This window comes from Dermochelys coriacea, chromosome 11, assembly GCF_009764565.3.
Source record: "Dermochelys coriacea isolate rDerCor1 chromosome 11, rDerCor1.pri.v4, whole genome shotgun sequence".
Taxonomy (NCBI): domain Eukaryota; kingdom Metazoa; phylum Chordata; order Testudines; family Dermochelyidae; genus Dermochelys; species Dermochelys coriacea.
In genome coordinates, this window is record NC_050078.2 from 12919225 (window position 1) to 12942318 (window position 23094).

Consider the following 23094-nt stretch of genomic DNA (forward strand, 5'->3'; position numbering starts at 1 on the left):
GCCATCCACGCGTGAATAGCTTTTTGTACGTTTCTCACTTTTTGAAATACTGTAGAAGGTCATTGAAATGGAATACTGGTAAGTGATTGAGTTTTGGGAGAGACAGAAGACTAAGGATCTCAGACATGATCACAATAACATTTGTAATACCTGAAGAGATAGAGAGAGTTGAGGAAATAAAAGGAGATAGGTAAGAAGATGACACAGATGCCTGGGATCAGAGTCTATTCCTGCCTTTCACAGTCCATAAAATGCTCAAGAAAACTCCATGCATGTGATTGAAAACAAGACGCCTGTTTTCCCTCATTCTGAGGTCAGAGTTGACCTTGAATTGATTTACTTCTCACAAAGCCACCATCTCTTAGCACTTTTGTGGTACCGTCACCAGAGGATTTCAACATTAATTAGGCCTCAGTATGTTGCCCAAAGGAGGAAGGCAAGAATTATTATCCATTTAACGGAGGGGAACAATAGGCAAAAAAGAGTAAAGTGACTCCCAGAAGATCACAGAATATCACAACAACCCATCTAATGAAGATGCAAAAATCAAACTTACTGTGTCTCCTATTTTGAGATCTGCACACTTCCTGAGTCCAGGATACAACAAACCGTCTTGGCACGTAGCTGTGAAGGTCAGGCTGACATCCTCAGGACTGTCCCAAACAGTTAATTCTACTTTAGACCGAATACTCTAGAAAGCAAACAGAAAAGAAACCCATCAGATTACTAAAATCAGCAGGCATCTTTCTTGTGCATGTGGTTCTTCCTAGTCTATTGACGTTCTTATACTGTGCTCAGTGTGGCTGGGCATCTATATATATATATATTAAAAAAAAATTAAAAAATAATGCATGCACACATGTGTATATGTAACATTGTATCAGCTCAGTGTACTTTTGACCAGCACAGCTAGGATTGTGGGCAGCTATCCATTCAGACACATGCACCCACTCCTTCACAGAAAGGATAGTCATCTTCAAACAGTCACAAAAGGTATTTTTTCCATTGAAAAGTAAAGGACTGATAAAACATGGCTCGTATCCCAAAGACATCAGCTGGAAGTTTTATGGTGGATCGAGGACAGTACTGTGCATGTCTCCATAATGCTGCATATTCAAATCACAGACTAATATACCTGAGGATTATTTGTGCACAATGTGACTGGAATGCAGAGATGTTAACTAGATCTTAAAACAGATATTTCTGTGCCAGGAAGAAAAACTGCTCTGGAGTATGAATGGGCTCTGAGGTCTACCTCTGAGGAGAAGGTCAGCATCTGGCCTGAACATCCATAACTCTCCTGTATAAAATTACTGTTATTAAAATACAGGGCCTGATTCTTCACTCTCTTGCACCCTGAGACGTCATTTACATCTGTGGAAAGGGTGTGGAAAACTTTACCAAGTCAGAATTATCATGCCAGCAATTGTACTGTATTAGCTCGCTGATTAACAATGCTGATCAGAAAACCAATAGTTTTCCAGAGAAAATATTTCTCAGAGGGAAGGGGGGGGGGGAGGGGAACAGACAAGTTTTGAAATTTTTCTGTTGAAAGATGTCATGTCAGGTTTTCTATGGGAATTTTTGTTGAGAACTAAAAAGAAAATTTTCATTTTGTTTAATTTCAGAACATTTCAGGCTAAAGAACTGTGTTTCTTTTCCATTTTCAGATTTGAAGGGTTGGGGGAGGGTTCCTCATCCCTCTCTTATACTCTTCTTCCTGCCCTTTCTCCCCCATCCCCCAACCGGGACATTTTAAGTCAAACTGAAACCAAACTATTCATTTCATTTTGAAATACTTATTTGAAACCAAGTTTCTTGTTTGTTTCTGATCAGAAAAAATCAAAATAAATTTTTTTTGTCAAGGAATATTTTGGTGCATAAAATTGTTTTGATCAGCTCTACTAATGCTCTGGTGGTTCTCCAACCCACTCTGGCTTAACACCATGGCCAATCAGTCTGCTAATGAACTCTGTGTTCACACTGAAAGGCAACGCTAGCAAAAGGCTAATGCTTTTGGAAAGCAGCAGGGAAGAAACTGGTTTAGACCATGCAAATCTGAACAACCCAAGACAAAAAACCCTAACTTCCCATATCTATGTTGTAATATAGGAAACTATTTCCTGTCTGGAGTCTGGATTGTGCTGTCAGGTTCATGGGTTCACATTACAGCCCCTGCAGAGGTTCTATTACTTGGAGTCTGAACACAGCATGTTTCTATAAAGTTCAAATGCACTCCACACACATCTGCCAACCCACTCCCCCTAAAATTAATCTCACAAAAATGAACATTGACCTGTCAGAATAATGTGCTATCTCTTCTTCCTGATCTGGGAAAAGTCAGCAGCCAGCTGAATCCTAGAAGGGAGACTAACTATCAGTAATGTAAATACACTGAGTTATCACTTGATCAAGACTGAGTCTATTTAAAGAGCTGGAGAAAAGCTGTCTTGGCATTTTTCTATCAGCACTTGGAATACTCCAGCCAGTATCCTTTCCTAACTCTCATTTAACCACTTGGTGTTATCTCACGTACCCAATAAGCCCAATAAGCCAGGAGACGCATACGCTCTATGGTGCCCCCATAGCTATTAGACTCTGATGTCTCTGAGGATCTGTCTACACTGGGGGGGGGGGTGTCAGTTCTTAGATTAACTAACTTGAGTTAAAAAAGCAGTGAAGATATGGCAAGTCTGTTTTTAACTTGGGTTAGCAGTTCCAGTTCCAGCCTATAAAGGAGCTTGGAGTTGAACTCAAGCTACTAACGCCAGTTAAAAGCGGAGTTCCCCTGTCTGTACTGCTATTTTAACCCGAGTTAGCTAATGTGGGTTAGCTAAACTGAGTCAAGAATACACCTTTTATTTGCAGTGAAGACATACCCTTACGGGACTGGTGGGAGCTCTCAATAGCATACTCATTTAAAACCAGACTGAACAGAGCACTGAAGTGCAGACTGGGGAGAACAACCCCACGCTGCTCACAAGATAGCTTAGGGGGTCTTTTCTCTTATTTCTAGGATTCTATGATATCCTTACTGACAAATGCATGTTGTTGGTTTTTAAATCAGCAACACTACATAGCTTCTATAGCTGTAGAAGAGTCAGACAAGTTCTATTTCACCTCATGCTTCCTCAAAGTAACAGACAAATGTGAAGTGATTGGTGGCTGGTGGTGATGTGCAAGATAGAAAGAACACAGCTGGACTGTCAGATGCCAGATTGAGAGTAGTAAGAGAGGAACAAGAGGTGGAGGGAATCCATTTGTGGCTTATACAGTGAAAGTTTGATATGGAAAATAAACAGGGAAGCACCAGAGAGGGAGAAAGGATTGAGGGAAATCTCACTAATCTTCCTTCTTCCTAGCCATGGCTGACTTTCCCTCAGGACAGAAGTGCAAGATGCTGGCTTCCCTGGTCTTCCTACTTGAAAGAACTTTGCCTAAGCAGGTTTCTTACCTATATTCAGTTCCCAAAGATCTCAATCCCCTCTTGGTTGAAGGACTTCTTTCTCGGCTTGCAAGAGCTCTGTTTCCTTGTGTCTGTCTAGTGATAAGATGTTAAAATGGCCTTCTGTCTCAGCTTATATCTTCCAAAGTTCAATGACCTTGTTTCAAGAGGCAGGATGACCTCATTTTGTTTTCCCCTTCCTGTGGGTTTCCCCTCCCCCTGTACGTACATAAGGCTTCCATGGTTTTGATTCTAGGAAGCTTAATTTACATAGGAGACAGTGTGATGTTCTCAAAAAGAAAAGGAGTACTTGTGGCACCTTAGAGACTAACAAATTTATTAGAGCATAAGCTTTCGTGAGCTACAGCTCACTTCATCGGATGCATCGGATTCATCATTCATGCATCGGATTCATCCGATGAAGTGAGCTGTAGCTCACGAAAGCTTATGCTCTAATAAATTTGTTAGTCTCTAAGGTGCCACAAGTACTCCTTTTCTTTTTGCGAATACAGACTAACACGGCTGCTACTCTGAAACCAGTGTGATGTTCTCTGTCTGGGAGAGACCCATTTCCGGCTTTGTTTGGGCACAGACTGACAGGCCTAATATCCATGAGTATCCATAATTCTTTATGTAGTGTTAATACATACAATTCACAATGTCAACCACCAGTTGCCATAGGTAGTCATAAAACACCTCACTCGTTATACTTTTATAGTACAGCAATATTGTCTACAATCAGTTGATTCAATTGCTCATCACTTGAGGTTCAGGCCCCCTTTCCACACCTCTTCAGAGACCAGTAAAACTTTGCAATGTATGCTTTGAAAAGTAAAACCCAGACCAAGGTGTAGTTGCCATGCTGTCTCCTCCCCATAGGTTAGCTTGACAGTTTTGTTTACCTAATATCTTAATGGACCTTCAATGTCTCTGCCTGACAGCTGGGCTGGTCAGAGAAGCAAATACACATTCCTTTGTCTAGGAAGACCTGTTTATCAACTCCCCGTGACATGCCTGGCTTAAACACAGTTTAGTCAGCATTCCAGCATTTATCCATAACTCTTAATACACACCGCCAGGGCTTAAATTCAGCTGGAGCTGTCTGGAGCAAAGCCCTGGTAAATATTTTCAAACCTCTGGGGGGCCATGAGACATATTAAGGGGGGTTGCGGGGCTGAAGCCCCGAGCCCTGGAGCTCCAGGAAATACTCTAAGAGAATTTAAGCCCTGCACACTGCATACATACATCACACTAGAATATTAATGATCAGGGAGATATTAGTTTTCCAATGACATGTTACAGGACATCTTTTAGATACAGATTGAAACCACAATGAGTTGGGGCACACTGAATTAGTCAGGCCAGCTGAAACTCATTACCTGATACCAGTGAGCCCCTTACCCTCTGGCACTAGGATGCTCTGAGTGTCACAGAGCTGGATCAGGCCCACAGTGAGCTGCCTGACAAAGACACACTAGCTAAGATATCACTGGCTTTACCACCATCAGGGTGCTCTGATTTATGGATAGCAATACTCAGGAAGAGAGAAAGCTACCCTCTGTTAGCCTGCCATGCACTGGCTGTCCATATGGGCCCTGCTGACACGTTAGCAGTTCATTAATGTGCTTTGATTAGTCCTTTTTCAAAGAGCACTAGAATTAGATCAAAGCGCATTAACAAAATGTTAATGCACGTCAACATGGTCAACACGAACGGTTAGTGCATGGCAGGCTAGTGCAGGGTAGAGTCACAGCCCAGCTTGCCACGTTCGGGTAGACAAGCCCTTAGTCTCACTGTGCCTCAGTTCTCCATCTGTAAAATGGGGATAAGAGCAGTTCCCTGTCTCACGGGGTGTTAAGAGGATAAATACATTCAAAACTGTAAGGGGATCAAATACTACAGTAAGGGGCACTGTATAAGTATCTAAGATAGACAGGGTGTGAAACCAGCACAAACAACCTCATCCTGAGTCTGACCCAGACACTACAATCCCTGCAGGGTGGAAGCAGCAGCTCCAGTGATAGTTCTGGTCCTACAAACAGCTGGTTCAGAAGGAACCAATTACGGGTGGAGCCCACAAGGGAGGAATAAGCAAGTTAAACTGAACTCAGTTTTTACTACACATCAGCTGAAATGTTAATGTAAAAGAGAAACTTACATTGTATGCCTTGACTATCAGCTGGATAATGTTGTTGGAGTCTTGATGTAAAATCTCCACTGTCGTTCCGGGAATTAGTGCTGTAAAATTCTTAAAAACAAACACAGAAAGATTCACAAAATGAAATACAGAGTATGGGTTAAATTGTGCTCTCAATTCCACCAGTGTAGCCATTAACCTCAATTGTTGCTTGCATGGGATGGAGGACACAGTTTTGCCCAGAATCTATTAGTTAGAGTACATGATACAGTGTAATTTTAATCTGGGGCGCTTCACAAAGGAAATAGGAGCATTATGGATCCATAAAATGCTAATCAAAATCTATAGCCAAAGAAACTGGCCAAATAATGATCAGTAACCCACTCCCAACCAACCAAGGCCCACACCCATTAGATGGAGCAAGATCCAGTGGATTTGCACTTCTGCAAATGAGTGCAGAATTTGGCACACATTCCTGCCATACAAGAAGCAAGCCTTGGATTGCATCGGAGACCACTCTGGTGAATATGCTAGTCTGCACTGAAAAGGGTGTGGAGAATGAGATAATAAGCCATTTAGCTCTCTGTGGGTTACTAGCATGATTTTGAAATTACCAGCATTTACGATTGTCTTGCTTTAGTGCCAGGGATGAATTTCTGGGATAAGGTGTTTTTTTAAAACCTGGATGCAAACATTTATGAGAGCACCTTCCATGCAACCATTTCCCCTCTCCGTTTTATTTTTTATGATGAACAGCCTGGTTTCCTTTAAAAAATAAAAATTAAAAAGGCGGCAGTGGCGCAAGGAATCCAGACCCAGTTTGGGTGCTTTCTAGAAATACTTAAGACTGAGCATATAAACTCTACATGTGTTTTAGCCCAGATACTATTTGAATTCCCTCAGAAAAAATATTTTTTGCTTGAAAGCTCTGGATTTAGTGATGGAAAAATACAGCTGGGCAGAAACACCATGCGTTCTTAGGTAATGGGATTAAGTAATAGCAGTGGGGTGAACAGGTGTCTGCTCTCTCAGATGCTGTATGGTTGGCAACTTTCCTAAAATCAAGATCAGGCCAGAGTCTATTTTAGGTATTCACATGATCATAAACGTATATCTGTTTACTTTAAGACGCTTACGTGCTTTTCACTGAAACGACCAGACTTTGTAAATGAACTGGAAAACTGCAGAGGCACAACTGGGTGAGTTCAACTTATGCAAGAATTTCCAGGCTTTATAGCACAGCTCTCGCTCACATGTATTTAATTCAGAGTTTTTCCTCCTTTCCTCCCACACCAGCCTGCTTCATTCTATTCCTGTTGGAAGGAAGACTATTCCAAGTGTCACTAACGGCTCTTTCCCTGACAATTGATCACATAAGAACCATCTCCCTGCTGGGTGGTTCAACAGCACTTACCTTGTAAAGGATATAATGAGCTTTTGTCACAGCAAATATGAGATGAATGTTGTTTTCATCCAGTTTCTCCCCAAGAAGTGCCAGGGAAGGATAATCCTAGTAAACAGATCGGAAAGACTCATTTGTGACACAGAAACAAAGAGCAATTTAATGTTTATTCTAACTAGAGCAGCAAATTTCCTTATGGAAACACAGCATGTTTTATTCTTATGCAGAGTCCTTATAGTATAGTTATAGCCAGAAAAGTGACATATTCTCTCTGTACATGTACTTCTTACACACCTATCACATGCAAGTGCCAACAAAATCAGCTACAGCAAACAATCCATCTGAAACACTGAACTCCTCACTCTTTACTTTGCCATCAGTGAGTGCATGGATTTAAATTAGTTGCTATCTTCAAGGAAGGGAGATGAGGCCATTATTTGGGGTTGTTGTCATGGGAAATCTACTGCAGAGAGAGAGAGAGATCTGACATTATTTTGCCCTGAAAGTGGTAAAATCCATTGTCTGTGCCTTGTGTCTTAGAGTAATGTCAAGAAAATAAGCAGCTTAACATCAGAGTTTTAACTTTAGCCCTGCAAAGCCCACACAGATGTGGGGGAGTGAGATGGATTCTATGTGGCCCTGCACAGCATCAGCAGACCATTTGCAGGATCTTCATTGTGTTGATTAAATGAAGATGACAGAAAGAGATTGGCTGGAATTTCAGATCCCAGGCTGAGTTTGCAGTTAGGGGAGAAAATCCCATCATCTTTTTACTTGCAAACTGATCAAGTTTAATTTGTAGCCAGTGAAATGAAAAACATGGAAGCCCGTTCACAATATAACGCCACACCAATACACAGAAAGTAGGAGTGACCAATGGAAATGTAATTTTATTTGTTACAATTCAAACAGGCAAAACAAAAATTAGCTTGCTTCAAGGACTCCAGCCTATCATCATAAGGCAGCCAGCCAGGAAAGCCTGGCATAATGAGGTTGGGGAACCTTCTATGTACATTCAGGAACACAACAATCATTAGGGTTTCTAAGCAGTAGAATAAAGCGTAGATCTGCAGAAAAACTTGATAATTACACAGCAGAAAAGGACTCATTCACCCAGGAAGTAACCTACAGTCTCCTCTGCTGACTCACTTATAATTTCCAAAGAAAAAGAAAGGTTACTTTGTCTATTATCATTTAATATTTATATAACTATTAGACCCAGAAGCCCCAGTCAGGAACAGGGCCACATTGTGCTAGATACTGTACACACAGGCCCTACACTGAAGAGATGACAGACAATCTACTGCACAAATACTAGAAGAGGAGTATGACATTTTACATTTTCTTTACACTCTGTGGACAAATCTTGCCTTGATTTGGGATGTCAAATGAACCTTTCCTGAGTGCAACTAACCCTGAGGGGTCTGCAAGCTTGAAAGTCTGTTTTGCCATTTTTGGATGCTACAGGAAACAAGGGGACTGGATGGGAGGGATAGCTCAGTGGTTTGAGCATTGGCCTGCTAAACCCAGGTTTGTGAGTTCAGTCCTTGAGGGGGCCATTTAGGGATCTGAGGCAAAAAAAATTGGGGATTGGTCCTGCTTTGAGCTGGGGGTTGGACTAGATGACCTCTTGAGGTCCCTTCCAACCCTGATATTCTATGATGGCTCAGGGACTTGACAGTGCAAGAGGAGTCTTTCACCTGTAGACTGCCGACTGAAATGAAGCCGCCAGGGTAGTAGGGAGTGAAAGTTGTTGACATCTGTCAAAGGGTACTACAACCTGCAAGATCAGCTCTTTTAATAGAGGTATTTTGAAATCAAATAAATGCAAGGAATTTGCTGACACTCAAAGGTGTCGAAGCGCCCAATAAAAAGGGAACCCAGCACATAGGAGGCACTGTGGTTTATTCTCACCAGCTGGTTGGACGCACTGTATTCGTTTGCCTCATTCAGGTGACACTGCCCATCATGTGGCTGGACCAGTCCACCTAACTTCCCGTCCAGTGCTATGTGTGGCACATCGTCTGTTGTGAAGACCAGCAAATGAGAGGCCTCTTTCCGCCAGCCAATCTTCTCCTGGGTGGAAACAAAACCAGGAGAGAGAGCCATCAGTCTCCTCTTCTGAGCCAAGTGCTTCTCAGGTTGTGCTGTTTATTGTCCCAACCCCACTTCCATACAACAGAGGAGTCTCTGTTATCACTGATTAAAAGGATATTGCAGGCCTGTCAGCCAACTCCTGACCAGAGATAAAACTCAGGAACCCCTTTGGGTGCCATTTTCCAACATTTCTTTCAAGTAAGGTTATTTAAAAAGGCACTAGGAGGTATGTACATAAGTGAACCATCCACCAGACCCTCTCTATGCTGCTCCAAGAATAAGCGTTTCAGCTGCTTTTATAGCCAAAGGAGACCTTCCAAATTCCTCCAAACACAGTAAATCTGATCTTGTTTCCTCAGCAACATGAAATTGTCATGCTGCTGCAAACAGCATGGAGCGATAGTGAGAGCTATACTCATAATGGATGGCATTTTCATTAAATACTGGTCATAAAAAGCTATTCTGAGGTGTAATACACCAGACGAGGTCTCTACCCATATAGCACATACACCCCATACACAAACTCAGCGTAGGTTTTTCACTTCAGAGTTAATCTGGGCTCTTACTTGGTGTCATCGTAGGGCTACAACTTTGTCACCGAGGTCATGGTGGTCAGAGAAATCATGAATTTGAGCAACATTCATGAAATCTTGGCAGTGACTGTAAAAACACATTTGATTAGGTCCCCAAGCCAAGTGGCATTGTGATCCTGTGCACCAGGTCGCAATTCCTGGGGTAGAGAGCCAGGTCCAGACACATGGGACAGGAGCTGTCATTATGGGGTGAGTGTGGCGTAGGTGTGTCTGTTGATGTAGTGGAAGTTACATTATTTGGTGCCTTTCCATCACTGATCCTTTTCTTCCTGCACCTCTGCTATGAAATTAACTAAAAATTTCCCTGCTAAAATCAGAGCCTTATTTATCCCTAACTGTTATGGACCAGGATGTAGGCGGTCTGGCCTAGTAATTAGAGCAGGAGTCTGTTCTAGTGGGCAGTGCAGGCAGCCAGGTTGGGGAACAAAGCCAAGGCTCATCACCAGAGTCAACTGTCAGTTACCAGAGCCAGGAGTCAAGCCAGATCAAAGCTGAGGGTCAGAGCCAAGATCAGATGCCAAATGCCAGAGGCAAGGGTCAAGCCAGACTCAGGGACAGAAATCAGAGGCCAGGGTCAGACCCAGGACTGGTCACTGAAGACTGGAGTTGAGGCATAAGGGCAGGAGGAGAGGCAAGGATTAAGCATGGTGCAGGAGCACGGTGGAAATAGGAGTGAAGGTGGGGTAAGGCAGGAGCCAGAAGCAGACCAGGAAGCCGGGTGCAAGAGACAGACACAAGCATGGTCCAATGGAGCACCACAGGGAACCACCTTGTTATTCAGACGAACTTCCTATTCCGCCTCCTGGCTTAAATAGAGTAGTTGGACCAATCAGTGAAGCTGGGTAATCCTCCAATCACAGCTCCTGTGGGTGGTGCCTTGGCTGGGGCTATAGCTCTAGTAGCTTCTCAGCCCACCTGGTTTCAGTAGCCATTAGATGGAGGCTAGGATGTGGTAGCTGTCTGGGGATTCTCTTGAACCAAGGCCACCACACTAGCTCTCCTCCTGTCTGCACACAAAACCCTCCCATCCAAGTTTGGTGGTGTTTTACACCCAGATTAGCTGACTCATCTGGAGCTGGGAGCTAAAACTCAAGCGGTGCTTTCACTTGGGCTGATAACCTGCCCACTTTCCAGTGAGGACAGGGGTCTGGGGCTAAACCACACAAGCACTGATAGTCCTCCAGTGCCTTCCCACAATTCCCTCATGTGCCCAAAAGGACAGACATGTTCTCTCACAATTCACAGGGAAAGTATCATACAGCAGCTCAGCTTATCTCTGCACAAAGGACCATGGGGTAGGCCCCCAGAAGTTCTAGTGACACACAGGGAGAGTGCAGCACTAGTGAGGACACAATAACTTGAGTGGGGCTGTGCAGTGAGCCTGCTCACTACCAGGCTGGGCTATACCCAGATGCCAATCAAACACATTCATTAATTAGTGAAGGCACATCCTTCAACAGAGAAATCCTCCTAGCTACCTGGAGAGAATGCTCACTCAGGCCATTCTCTGACTGGCTCACCTGAGAGCCTGCAGTATGGGCTGTGGAACAGTGCCAGGAGTATACCTTGCTACTTATGCATAAGGGCCAAACACAATAACAGTCTGTGCTCAGGAGAGCACAGGGACTGCTCCCTCTGCACTCCCCCAATGGAGGCAGGGCACTGGGTGGTGAAGTGCTCTACACTATATGTTCCCATCCTTTGGAACTCTGGGAGGCATTCGTCCTTCATGATATAAAATGCTTCCCTGTCCTCTCCTAAGGCACTCCAGCTCTGCACCACCCACAAAAGCACTGTTGTGCTTTTAAAAGCACAATCAAGATTTAGATCCCCTTTTGGGGGCACCTGTAAGGCAAGAATGGCATTTTCAAAATTCACTGTTGCTGGTTATTAATCCATAATGTTACAGCACATTCCACCAATGCTCCTGGATTGCATGGACCCCAGGCTACATGTAGGTGCAATTCAAAGCCCAGATGATTGCACTAACAAGCCCTAGATAGACATGATGGGGCAGAACAGTCCCAGAATAGGGCCCTCCACTTTTAGCTTCTCCCTTTGGTGCAGTGGAGTGCAAGGCTGGGATTTTCAAATGCACCTAAGCAATTTGGGAGCACAAGTTCTCTTGACTTTGACAGACACGTGTTTTCATGAGTGATTTAGGTACTTCTGAAAACCGCAATCCAACTCTGGTGAGCTTCCTGGTAATTTCAATATTTCAGCTCAATCAATCAAAGAAACAATTTCCCAGTTTATATTTCTCCTTTTTGACATGGTTGCTAATCCGAGGTTTCCATAATGGCATTTCTAAAGAGCCACACAATGAATATAAGATTGTAGGAACAAATACTTGCCATTCACGTAGCTAACACACCAGTCTCACTCATTCTCTCTCCCACCCCCACTGTCCCCGCACAGGCACATTCCAGTTCAAGTGGCAAGCACAAGGCATTTGACAGACCTGATCTCTTGGACAAATGGCAAAAAACTTCTCAGCAACATGCAACTCCTCACGTACTGGAGTGAAAAAAAACACTTTAATGTTAAACCATATCAAGCACTGGATGTGCAAGCACTTTGTGATACCTCCCTTCTCTATCCCTTTGGGAAGTCAAAAGCTGACATAGTTTGCAGGACTGAGTCCAAAACAACCCCAATGAGGTTAGAAGGATTAAGCTAGAGTTTCATTAGCTGTGAAACGTGTGTGCATAGACAGAACTGGCTGCATTTAAAAAGTGGTTATTAGGCCATTCAAAAGTATGCTGCTTTTATTCATCGGACTATTGAGACCACCTTTAAATCAAGAGCCGACTCTCTTTTAATGTATTTTCCCTTATTCTTGTGCTTAAGCCAAACACAAGGAAACTTAAAAAATGACTTTTCTTTAAAAAGGGAAAGAGATTTTGTACTAAGCTAGACAAATCACACTGGAGATTTCTGATCCAATTAATAATAAGCATAGTCCCCTGGAAGAAGAAAACTGGCCCAAGATTTTGTTTGAAGAAAAAAACAAATGTTGATATTTAACCATTTACCTGTTGCCTTTGTTAGCTAAGGAGAAAAATCTATCTCCTGAAAGGGTTGGAGGCTGGGTTAATTTTCAGGCTCACTCATTTTTGTATTTGCAAAAAGCAGGGCTCTGAACAAGTGCACTGATGCCCTAGACAACACTAAAGTTTGACATTTAATTCCCTTCCCTGGCTGCTATAACCTAACCCACCAATTCACCCATCCTTCTCCTGCCATCTTGTCCTCCAAAAGAACACCATTTTCTAACTGGTGAGCAGCACCCATGAAGGGCCAAATCCTGAAAGGTATTAAGCACCTTCTGGCTCCCACTAATTTCAGTGGCAGTTGAAAGTGCCCAGAACCACTCAAGATCTGGGTCTAAATTTTCAAGAGCATCCACCTGTTTTAACCCTCTAGGCTCAATACTTAGGGAAGCTGATCCCCTCACAGCTTCAGTGCAAATCAATGGGAGCTGCAGGCATTCAGCACCTTTGAGGAGTAGGTCCCAGATGTCTCAAATTGGGCACCAAAATTAGACATCCACATTATGTGTAGCAAGAAAACGGATGGAAACTGGAGAGGGAAAGATGCCCCCTATGGTTTGTAAGTTTTTCACGAAAATTCCTATTAACTAGAATCTTTGCTGGTGTTTAGGCTCACCATTCACTAGATAGGGAAGACATCTGGGAAAGGTGCAACTCTTGTAGCTTCCTACCAGATCTGGCTTTAGTCGCCACGTGCTTCCTAATTATTCCCAGAATGAAACTAGCTTCTCTTTCTAATATATGACTTGTGTTATGGACAGGCAGGGCTAGACCCAAGGTTTTTGGAAGGAAGCCATTAAATACTCCCCAAAATAGAGAAAGATCAGGGGAAGTTTAAACAGTGCATATATATATTTAATATGTTTATTTTGGCACTATCCTTTGACTAAGTTAAAGGTGGCAAGGGCATGTGTGGAGCAGGAGAGGAGACTTTCAGGGCGGGGAATGCATAGGAGGGGGATGGAATGGAAAAACAAATTGCGGTAGGGCTGCCAATGCACTGGGTGGAACTACTAGGAACCAGGGAGGACACGTGAAACCTGCACAAGGCCAGCCAACCAAGTGTACGTAACCAGTTCAGAGGAAACCAGCATTTCACACAGCCTTAAGCAACTACATCATAAAAGTGCCGAAATATGCAGCCAGTCATTCTTCGGTAGTTAGTTTCTATCATGAAATGCAAAACACACTGCTCCGTTTATGATCATAAAAACATCCAACCAGGCTTTAGTTTATTTCTACCCAGCTAAACATTTGAAAAAAAACTTGGAGATCTATTTGTGCCCCCCCACATCCTTTTAAAAAAAAATCTATATCTGCAAGACAGAAGGTGTCCTTACAAAAGGAAGGGATACAGGGTCTGATCTCAAGCCAAGTGATGTCAATAGGAGCTTTTCCATTGATTTCAATGGGGTTTGCATCAGGCCCGTAACTCCATGAGTAAACAACATTGCTTACTCTAGAGAAGGAGAAACAACTGAAAGCATGAAGCAGCAATGAGCTTCAAGCCTTCTGTACTAAAACCAGTATTTCCAATGTAAAAAATAAATCAAGTCTTCACTGCAATTTTAGCAGATCCCAAGATCTCTGAACTCTGCTGGAGAATGAAAAACCAACAAATCTTATACGAAATTTTTCAAACTTGGATGCCTAAAGTATCTAAATTCCTATTTAGGCACCCAAATAAATGGGGCCTGATTTTCAGATGCACTGGGCACTCTGAGCTCCCAGTGAACACGTGTAGAAAAACAGGGCATTTTATTGTGATGTAGGATCTTTAGAAGCACATATATGATTTAGGAGCACAAATCCCAATGGGGATTGTGCTCCTAAGTCAATGAGGCACTTCTGAAAATTTTGCCCTAAAAGTTAGGTACCTAGAGTGGAATTTTCAGATTATGTGCCAAATGTATAGACACGAATTGGAGGAGGAATGGAAAGCAATGAGTTGGGGGTTTGTTTCTAAGTGATTTGCCCTTTGTACTGCTCAAGTCAAATTTCCAAAGAGAAATGTATATATAAAACCAAGCAATCGGGACTAATCACTCTTATTTTCTTCCTGCAGCTCACTTCATAGAACGTAGGAGTCACAAACTTCTTAGGCATTGACAATATTTGTACTTTTAAAATTAAACACAGCAGGAAGCCAAAAAGCTTGCAAGTGGAAAATGTAATTACAGAAGACTGGTTAATATTCCTGTCTAGCCAGTTTAGCCTCAGTATAAAGGCTCATTGTGCCTGGCTTTTTCATTACCTAAGACAGTTAGCCCATCAGTGTTGATTTTTACCATAACATCTTTCAAAAAGAAGCCAGATGTTGGTATGGTTATTAGTTTGTATTTATTGTACAAATCTTTCCCACTCTAGTATCTAAGAAAAAAGAGCGAAATGAAACAGGACAAAAGAGTAATGACTCAGGGATACAGAACTTCTCAGACAACTAACTCAGAAAAGCAGCACTGTACTAGGCATTGAATACACTCAAATATTTAGACAATTTAGATATTCAAAGAGACTAGCACTGCCTCCAAATGTGGGTGTCCAACTTGGGACACCTTAAAAAGGGGCCTGGTTTTCAGAAATGCCCATCAGGCAAGTTGGGCACCCAAAAATCAAGGCACCTAAAAATCTCTAGTCACTTTTGAAAATCTTGGCCCATGTAATTGGGACAACATTAAGGGAAACACGGGAAGTACAGGAGCCAGATGCCAAGCAAAACGCATACATAAGACATGAAGATACCCATACCAACTGCCAAAGTGACTGCTGATATTGTTTGTATTGTGTCCCTTCACTGTGAGCAGTGGAGGTGTCCTGGAGATCCCAGCCACATAGTGGGAACTTGGCCACTTACATCACAATTCAAGATGGTGCAATGTGCATTGACTTCCCTGGTTGACCTGGTCTCCTAGCTGGCATGGAAGAGATTGTCAATGCCATGCCCCTTCTGTCCCACCTCCAGAAGAAGCCAGTAGTTCCTCTCCCCTTACTCAGGAGGATCTACAAAGAGCTATTCTTTCCATATGGGGGAAATAAATATTATCACATTTTAAACAATCATAACAAAACCCTACCCAGGGTCACCAGTAGGAAGTGAAACTTAGGCCATAAGCACCAAAAACACAGGCCGCTACTGCTTGAACTAAAGGAAAAAACTCCTTTAGCTGTTAGCAAAAGTATGCTCTTATCATCTCTGAAAACAAATCCCTAGAGGAACGTAACACAATTACCGAACATGCTACATACTCTCCCCATTAGAAGTTTGTTCCAAACTTCAGAGATCCCACAGCAAGTGTCGTTACCACTAACCTGACACACTGGTGCCCTGTGGAGGCAGGGATGTAGTGATATTCAGAGGAAATCAGGATTACAGAATTAAAAAAACAACAACAAAATATTAAATATTAGATTAATAAAATAACCAGTCTCATGAGCTCTGCAAGCGATGGGTCTCCGGACTATTTGCTAAAACTGGAGAACACACATGGCCTGGGTTATTACAGATGTTGCATCTTAACATCTGTCTATTCTGCAGCCACTAGGTGTGACTGCAGCTCAAATAGACATACCCAACCTAGCTGGAACCTAGCTAACGCAGTGAAGCTGCAGTAACATGCTTCATTGTGGGCTGCACAAGCCTGCCCAGAACCCTGGGTAATTACTGGGACTAGCCTGCGATGAAACATGAGCTAGACTAGAGCTACCCCAGCCAGGTATGTCTACTTAAGCTGCAATCAGGTCGTGTTATTGCAGCATAGACATGCCCCTAGCTTTCAAGTTCCTTGGAACAGTTATTGTGTCTCCCTCTACATTTTGTACAGTGTTTAAAGTGCAGTTGGAGCACAGCAAATAATACACTAATGATTAATTAATACACTACATTGTTCAGAACTTTCAGCACCAAAAGCACAGGATTTTAAGAGCTTGAGTCAAAGGAGTTATACCATTAGCTAGTAACACTAATTGGCTGTTATCTTCAATGTAGGCCAGCCATTATAAGAAGATATGATTCACACTCACACTCAGCAGGTCTGTTACTCACATATATATATTGTTGGCACTTTAAAGAATTCCATCACTTCACTCAAGCATACAGAATGCAGATTTCTTCCAAGATACTCAATAGTGGCACCCACAGAACTGACAATGGAATCAACTCTTACAGCTCTAAATTCACATTTGCAAGGACTCACATTCTTTATCCCTTTGAACTATGCAAGATACTAATGGTTGTTTTCCATACATAAAGATCTATAAAATAATAAAAAAAACCAACCTCCCCTTTCCACTGTATCTTTGTTATGTGCTCTCTGCAAATTTAATCGTGATTTCCAAGAAATCACCAAACGCTGGAGGTCTTTTTTCTATTGCAAGAATAGAGTTGAGGAAAGCTCCTAAACCTCCTTTTTGTTGTGCTTTAAAACCCAAGCAGCACAAGCAACCACTGACTCACCTTGCACACAGCAGCCTGCAGGATTGCATCAAAGCCACCTTCTGGAGCATCTCTGTTCCGGGAAACCTTCTGTTTCTGAACTTCTTCATTGAACCTGTCCACTTTATCCGTGAGGGACAAGAGATGGCGGAATCCAAAGGATGGAACACAGTGTGGAAATAACTTGTAACTGGAAGCAAAAATAGAGAAATAGAAATGAAAGGGGTGTGCTTAAGTGTCCTGAGGACAGAATGAGGAGCCAGGAATTGCAGAGTTCTGTTCCCAGTTCTAACACAGGTAAGTCCCTCTGGACAAGTCACCCAAAGCCAAGTGTTCCAATGCAGCTTCTCAATTTGATAACCTCCAGTTCTGGATGCTCAACTAGAAACACCTCCCAAAGAGCTTGATTTTCAGAGGTGCCAAGCACCTATAGTTCCCAGCAGGAATTGTGGTTGCTCAACACTCCTGGAAAAAGTCAAAAGTTGAGGCACCCAAAGTCAGAAGCCACTTTTGAAAACATGGGCTTCGCAGTTAAGTTTTGGCTCCTGTATAATAGGGCTAGGATTGCTTTATCACTTAGGACTGTTGAATATACAGCACACTAGCTGCTGCACCATGTAAGTGATATTAGAAAGACAAAACAAAGCAATGAACCAGAGCTCTGAGCATGATAAACCAGAAGGCTCAGGGCTCTGTATCCAGCTGATATCACAGATTATTATGATGTCTAGGAAACACTGCTGACTCCTGGTTGAGTACTTCCATCCTGGTGTCTAACATGCTTACACTACGTGACATTCATGACACCTAAACAGTTTTCCAAATTGATGATCATCCTTATTATTGATATTGCACTTAAAGCACCACACAGATATGATCTAATTCATCCCTACAGCATCAATCTGAGGCAGGTGAGTAACTATTATCTCAGTTTTTCTAGTCCCCGGGTAAATCAGTGACAGAGTTGGGATTAAAATGCCCTTCAGCTCCTGTGCCAATTCCACCATGTTACTCTGCTTTTGGCTCAAGCACTAGGTTCTGATTGGAATTAATATCTTCAGCCCAATTGATTGTGTCTCATAAAACAATCACACGTGTGTAAGCACTGCAGCTTTAGCTCTCAACCTGTTTTGCTGGGGTAGGAGATTTTCACAGTTTAACAACTTCAAACCCAATTAGCTAACATTCTGCAGCCTAAACAGAGACTTTCTTTTAGTCTAGGTTAATTACGTGGAAAAAACAGTGAATGCACAGGGGCTTGGGAGGGGAGGAAAAAACCAATCATTTTAAAGTAAGTGAGGCTAGAGAGTAAGAATTTTACTGATTTATTATTAACTTGTAAAATAACCCAAGAGAACAATTAAAGGCCTTTGGTGCCAGCTTTATATTCAGGGCACCATTTGACTTAACATAGCTTAAAAGATGCTTTTAATAGGACGAAGATTCTTTTTTAACACAACCCACTGAGAATTCAGATTCCTTACTCGCCAGTCATGTTTGCAGGTGTACAATGTTCAGTCTCCAGGGTCCAAGGATAAGCTCTTTTAATTGAACTTCAGCTATTTATCACACTGCTATGTACATATCCATATGTAAGTGCACTTTATAGTAGTGATTGTATTGTGTGCAATGACATCATCTACCTTGGGTACCCTACATGCAGAAGGGAACAAATCATCCAGTGAGGTTTCTAGCTATGCTAGGGTTAAAAAAAAAGAACTAGATAAGTTCATGGAGGATAGGTCCATCAATGACTATTAGTCAGGATGGGCAGGTATGGTGTCCTTAGCCTCTGTTTGCCAGAAGCTGGGAATGGGCGACAGGAGATGAATCACTTGGTGATCACCTGTTCTGTTCATTTCCTCTGGGGCACCTGGCATTGGCCACTGTCGGAAGACAGGACACTGGGCTAGATGGATCTTTGGTCTGACCCACTATGGCTATTCTTATGTTCATATATACACATTTTCCTACCGATTTAAAATGCATGATGGAGCACAGGAAGAATGAAGAGAAGAAAGAGGATACAAACAACAGCTCAGAGGGGCCTGCTACATGTGCAGGGGATAGCATGGTGTGATCACTTGTGATCAAGCTTTTGCTCAGGGTTCCTATTCACTTATAGGGGCAACTCAAGGTGTTTGTGCTCTTCAAAGCTTTGACTTATCTGGGGCTCAGCAAGAGGCTTCTATTGCTGGCTCTGAGTAAAATGCCTGGGGGGTTGGAAGTCAGATTCTATCAGCTGAGGACCCTCTCACCTTTGAGATCTGCTCGTCTTGGCACATCACCAGAGCCCCAGGCTAGTGCACATCAGAGCAGGGAGAAGATGCTGAGTTAGCACTGGGTGTGTTCGTTTCCCCCAACGCACAGTTTTATGGAAATTTACAATAGTCACTTGTTGACATGAACCTGACTGATCCAGTGATATGGGCTCTGGACAGCAGCAAAATAAGAAACAGACCACGGAAATAGAAATAAATAGTATATAGTCATCATCAGAGCATGCTCCCCAAGCCTTTACATTGTTCAGGTCAAGAAATTGTACATGCCAACTGTATAAAGATGATTGTTTCCTAGGTCCTGGTTTTTTAATACTGTCTCTGTGACAATTCAGATCTTCAGGTAAGTGATGCTGGGTGTCTGTTCGTATTCTTAGAGGCCAAATTTCTAATGGATCTTGGGATGTAACCCAAAACAAGGCACACATTAACACTGCAAAAGCACCAGAGCTCAGACTTACTCACACACACACAAACACACACACGCACGATCAGAGTTTGGGGCGATTCAGAGCTCATACCCAGCTCAGCACAATAAGCGCTGAAAGAAACGGGCCACCGCACATCAGGGACAATCTCTAAATCCTGCTCAAGAAACCATCTGCAACTCAGTATCCAGAAAGCCTGTGGAGTGGGAACTCTACTGCTTTTGGGTAGCCAGGAATGGGGCAAAACAGTTGTGCTCCCAGTTCCACTCCTGGCTGCAGTTTTTTGGGTGCCGGCTGGCAGAGAGATCGGGATTTTTTACGTGTCTAAAAACAGCCAACCGAAAAGACCTAACTCCCTAATAGCAAACGATCTGTGCTCTGCAAGGTAAACATGGCAATGCAATCCACTTCTATGGTAGCAATCAGGATACAATGGCGATCCAGAGGAAAACAAATGAATAGACAAGAGGAGAAAGAACAACCCTGAAGCAGGCATTTCAGCCAAACCACTCAGATTTCTCAATGCTTCTTAAATCTCTTCCCAACCCCCCACAGCTGCTTAGGACACCTCATAAAGGTGAAGAATGTTATGATATAAAGATAATCCAATCTAACAGGAATGTGCACACGATGGGAAAGAAGAAGGCAGCAGCAGTTTTAGGCTGATTTAATTAAAGGACTGCAACAGTTTGCAACTTCTCACTGCACACTCAGTTCCCCTTCCTCTTATTCCCCCTTCACCCTCCCAATTTCTCTTTCATTTGCACTGTATTTCACTGGATATAATAAATTTAATCGTTTCTTATCTGTACCTCAACAAGCTCTTGCAGATCTGATTTAAATCCCTTCCCCAGCCTACCAGAAATGTGAGACAATGGCAGTGAAGATGGCTGAGCATGTATGCTCCAGGCAGTGCTCAGATTGCAGGGGGAAAGTAGGTATCCCATATCATGGTGGCAATAAGCCATCCCTATGCCGTGGAGCCTTGTCGACTGCAGCAGGTGAGCACAGCATTCAGAGAAGCATGGGCTTGGACTGAGTGACCCAGGACAGCCTTCAGAGTGAAAACATTCATCCCCAGAGCCAAGCATTCATCCTCAGCCAGCGTGGTTTTCTCTGCATCAGCATCCCAAAGTTGGCAACACAGGATACTTTACTTTAAGTTAAATTGAATGAAGGCCACTTTAATTCTGAATAAGTGCCTCCACACAAGGGTTTAATGCGGTTTAACTAATCCACTTTAAATTCACACCGTTCATTAATTTGGATGAATTTTCCAAAGTGTATCCCTACAGTCAAATCTTAAATCTGGTCTAAGGATATTGACGTCAATGGAGTTACACCAACATTTAATGGACATGAGAACCAACCTGTCCTGGGGTGTATATATCCTATTCTGGCCTGGCAACCCAGGGGCTAATGCGGGAACTGCTAGCCAACCCTGATTGGCAGCCCCACAGCAGCTGGGAGTATAAAAGATCTGGAGAGCAGAGGGGTGGGGTTAGGGTGACCAGACGTTCCGATAAAATCAGGACTATCCCGATTTTTAGTTCTTTGTCCCGCGTCCCGACTGATGCACAGTCGGGATGCCATTTGTCCTGATATTGCAGCTTTGGCCGCTCTAGCATTTCTTTCTTTTTTTTGCTTCCCCCATTTGTCCTGATATTTTGTCCATTTCATCTGGTCACCCTAGGTGGGGTGGCTGCCAGAGGAGCAAACAGGCTAAAGAAGGAAATTCCAGCCAGCAAGCTACTCAAAAGCTGCCCAGAGAACGGACAATCACATCTATGAACTGGAGAAGCCTACAGAAACCAAGGGAGGTAGGAAGGAGCTCAGGGCACAGTGCAAGGAGTTGCTGAGGCCTGATTCTGCCTGCCTAGTTTAAGGGCCCTGAGCTGGAACCCAGTGGAATTGGCAGGCCTGTTCCCCTACTGGATCCTTGGAAGTCATAAGAACTGAAGGGGTTTCCAGAACCCCCGAGCACAAGGAACCACTGACCTCGCCAATTATAAGGGGGAAACCCACACCCCAGCAGGCCTGAGGCTAACACCCTTCATTGCCCGATTGGGACTACCACAGAGATTCAGGCAAGAGGAGATGACTGACTGTCCTGACAGATTGAGTGAACTCTGGTGCAGTGCTCCATCTGGCCAAGGTATGAATCAGCACACCCACTCACACAAGCCCATTCAACATGCCTTCAATGACCACCTGACATTACTCACCCCCCCAAGTTTCATTGTTAGAGGCCAGCCAAAACATCTCATCTCATCTTTGAATTGAGGATTGCAGTTCACATTCGAACCCATGGTTCTGAAGCCAGATCTATAATTTTGGTTCCAAATCAAACCCAAAATAGACGGCGAATGTTTTTCAGTTAAGAGTTGGATGGTGCCAAAATCTCACAAGAAATGTTCTTTTATGGTCTTTGGCATAAGATAGCAGAAGCTCATAAAAACAGTTCACCCACTTTGAATCGACTCCTGACCCTGAGTGAGATAATCCAGATGTGAACAGCACATCCTCAGACCATCACAATTGATTTGGAAGCTACACATATGAAAACATGTCTACTAATGTAAAGCATTGACCAATCACAAGTTTTCCCAGACACTGCTGGCTCCAGGACCACAACTGTTCTTGGCATTTTCATGGTCAAGGGGTCAAGAGTTGCCGTGGGTGGGACTTTCAGAAGTGTTCTGAATTGATCTAACACTACTCCCACTGAAGTAAATTGGAGTTTTATCATTGACTTTAATGGGAGAGTGTTAGTTTAATGCTGAGCACTTTTGAAAATCTCACCCCACATGTCTAAAGCAGGAGCGTCTGGCCTTTTTCACAATAGAACAACACCACATGTAGTTGGTGCCCCCAAAACAAATGGGAGGGGGAGTTTGATGGCCAGAGAGTGTTCACATGTCCAGCAAATAAACAAAATTCCTGTAAGAAAATGCACTAACATGCCCCTCCTTTTCTGTCAAGCCAGACTCTAAGGGCCTGATTCTCCTTTCACTTAGACCAGTCTTCCTCTGGTATAAATCTACAGATTTACTCTATTTTACACTTGTGTAGATGGAGAGGTTTCAAGGCCCAGAGTCTCTAGGCAGAGCAAACCAGAGCGAGGAAGGCGCTGAAATGACTGCTGAGCTAACAACTGAGCTTTATGGATGAGCAATAGTTCTGGAATCCATCCATGCTCTCTCCACCCGCTCCATACCCAGCATCATC

General features: G+C 43.1%; 1 protein-coding gene across 1 annotated transcript in view; it reads right to left on the bottom strand.

The window, feature by feature from the left end:
• The window catches only part of ITGB5 (integrin subunit beta 5), a 129664-nt gene that overhangs the window by 69275 nt on the left and 37295 nt on the right, over nucleotides 1-23094 (bottom strand). Inside the window, exons 5-9 of the mRNA XM_038422629.2 lie at nucleotides 17181-17349; nucleotides 8899-9060; nucleotides 6997-7092; nucleotides 5604-5693; nucleotides 557-691 (exon numbers count right to left, since the gene is read on the bottom strand). Coding sequence (XP_038278557.1) covers nucleotides 557-691; nucleotides 5604-5693; nucleotides 6997-7092; nucleotides 8899-9060; nucleotides 17181-17349 — 652 coding nt within the window. The remainder of the gene's footprint in view (nucleotides 1-556; nucleotides 692-5603; nucleotides 5694-6996; nucleotides 7093-8898; nucleotides 9061-17180; nucleotides 17350-23094) is intronic.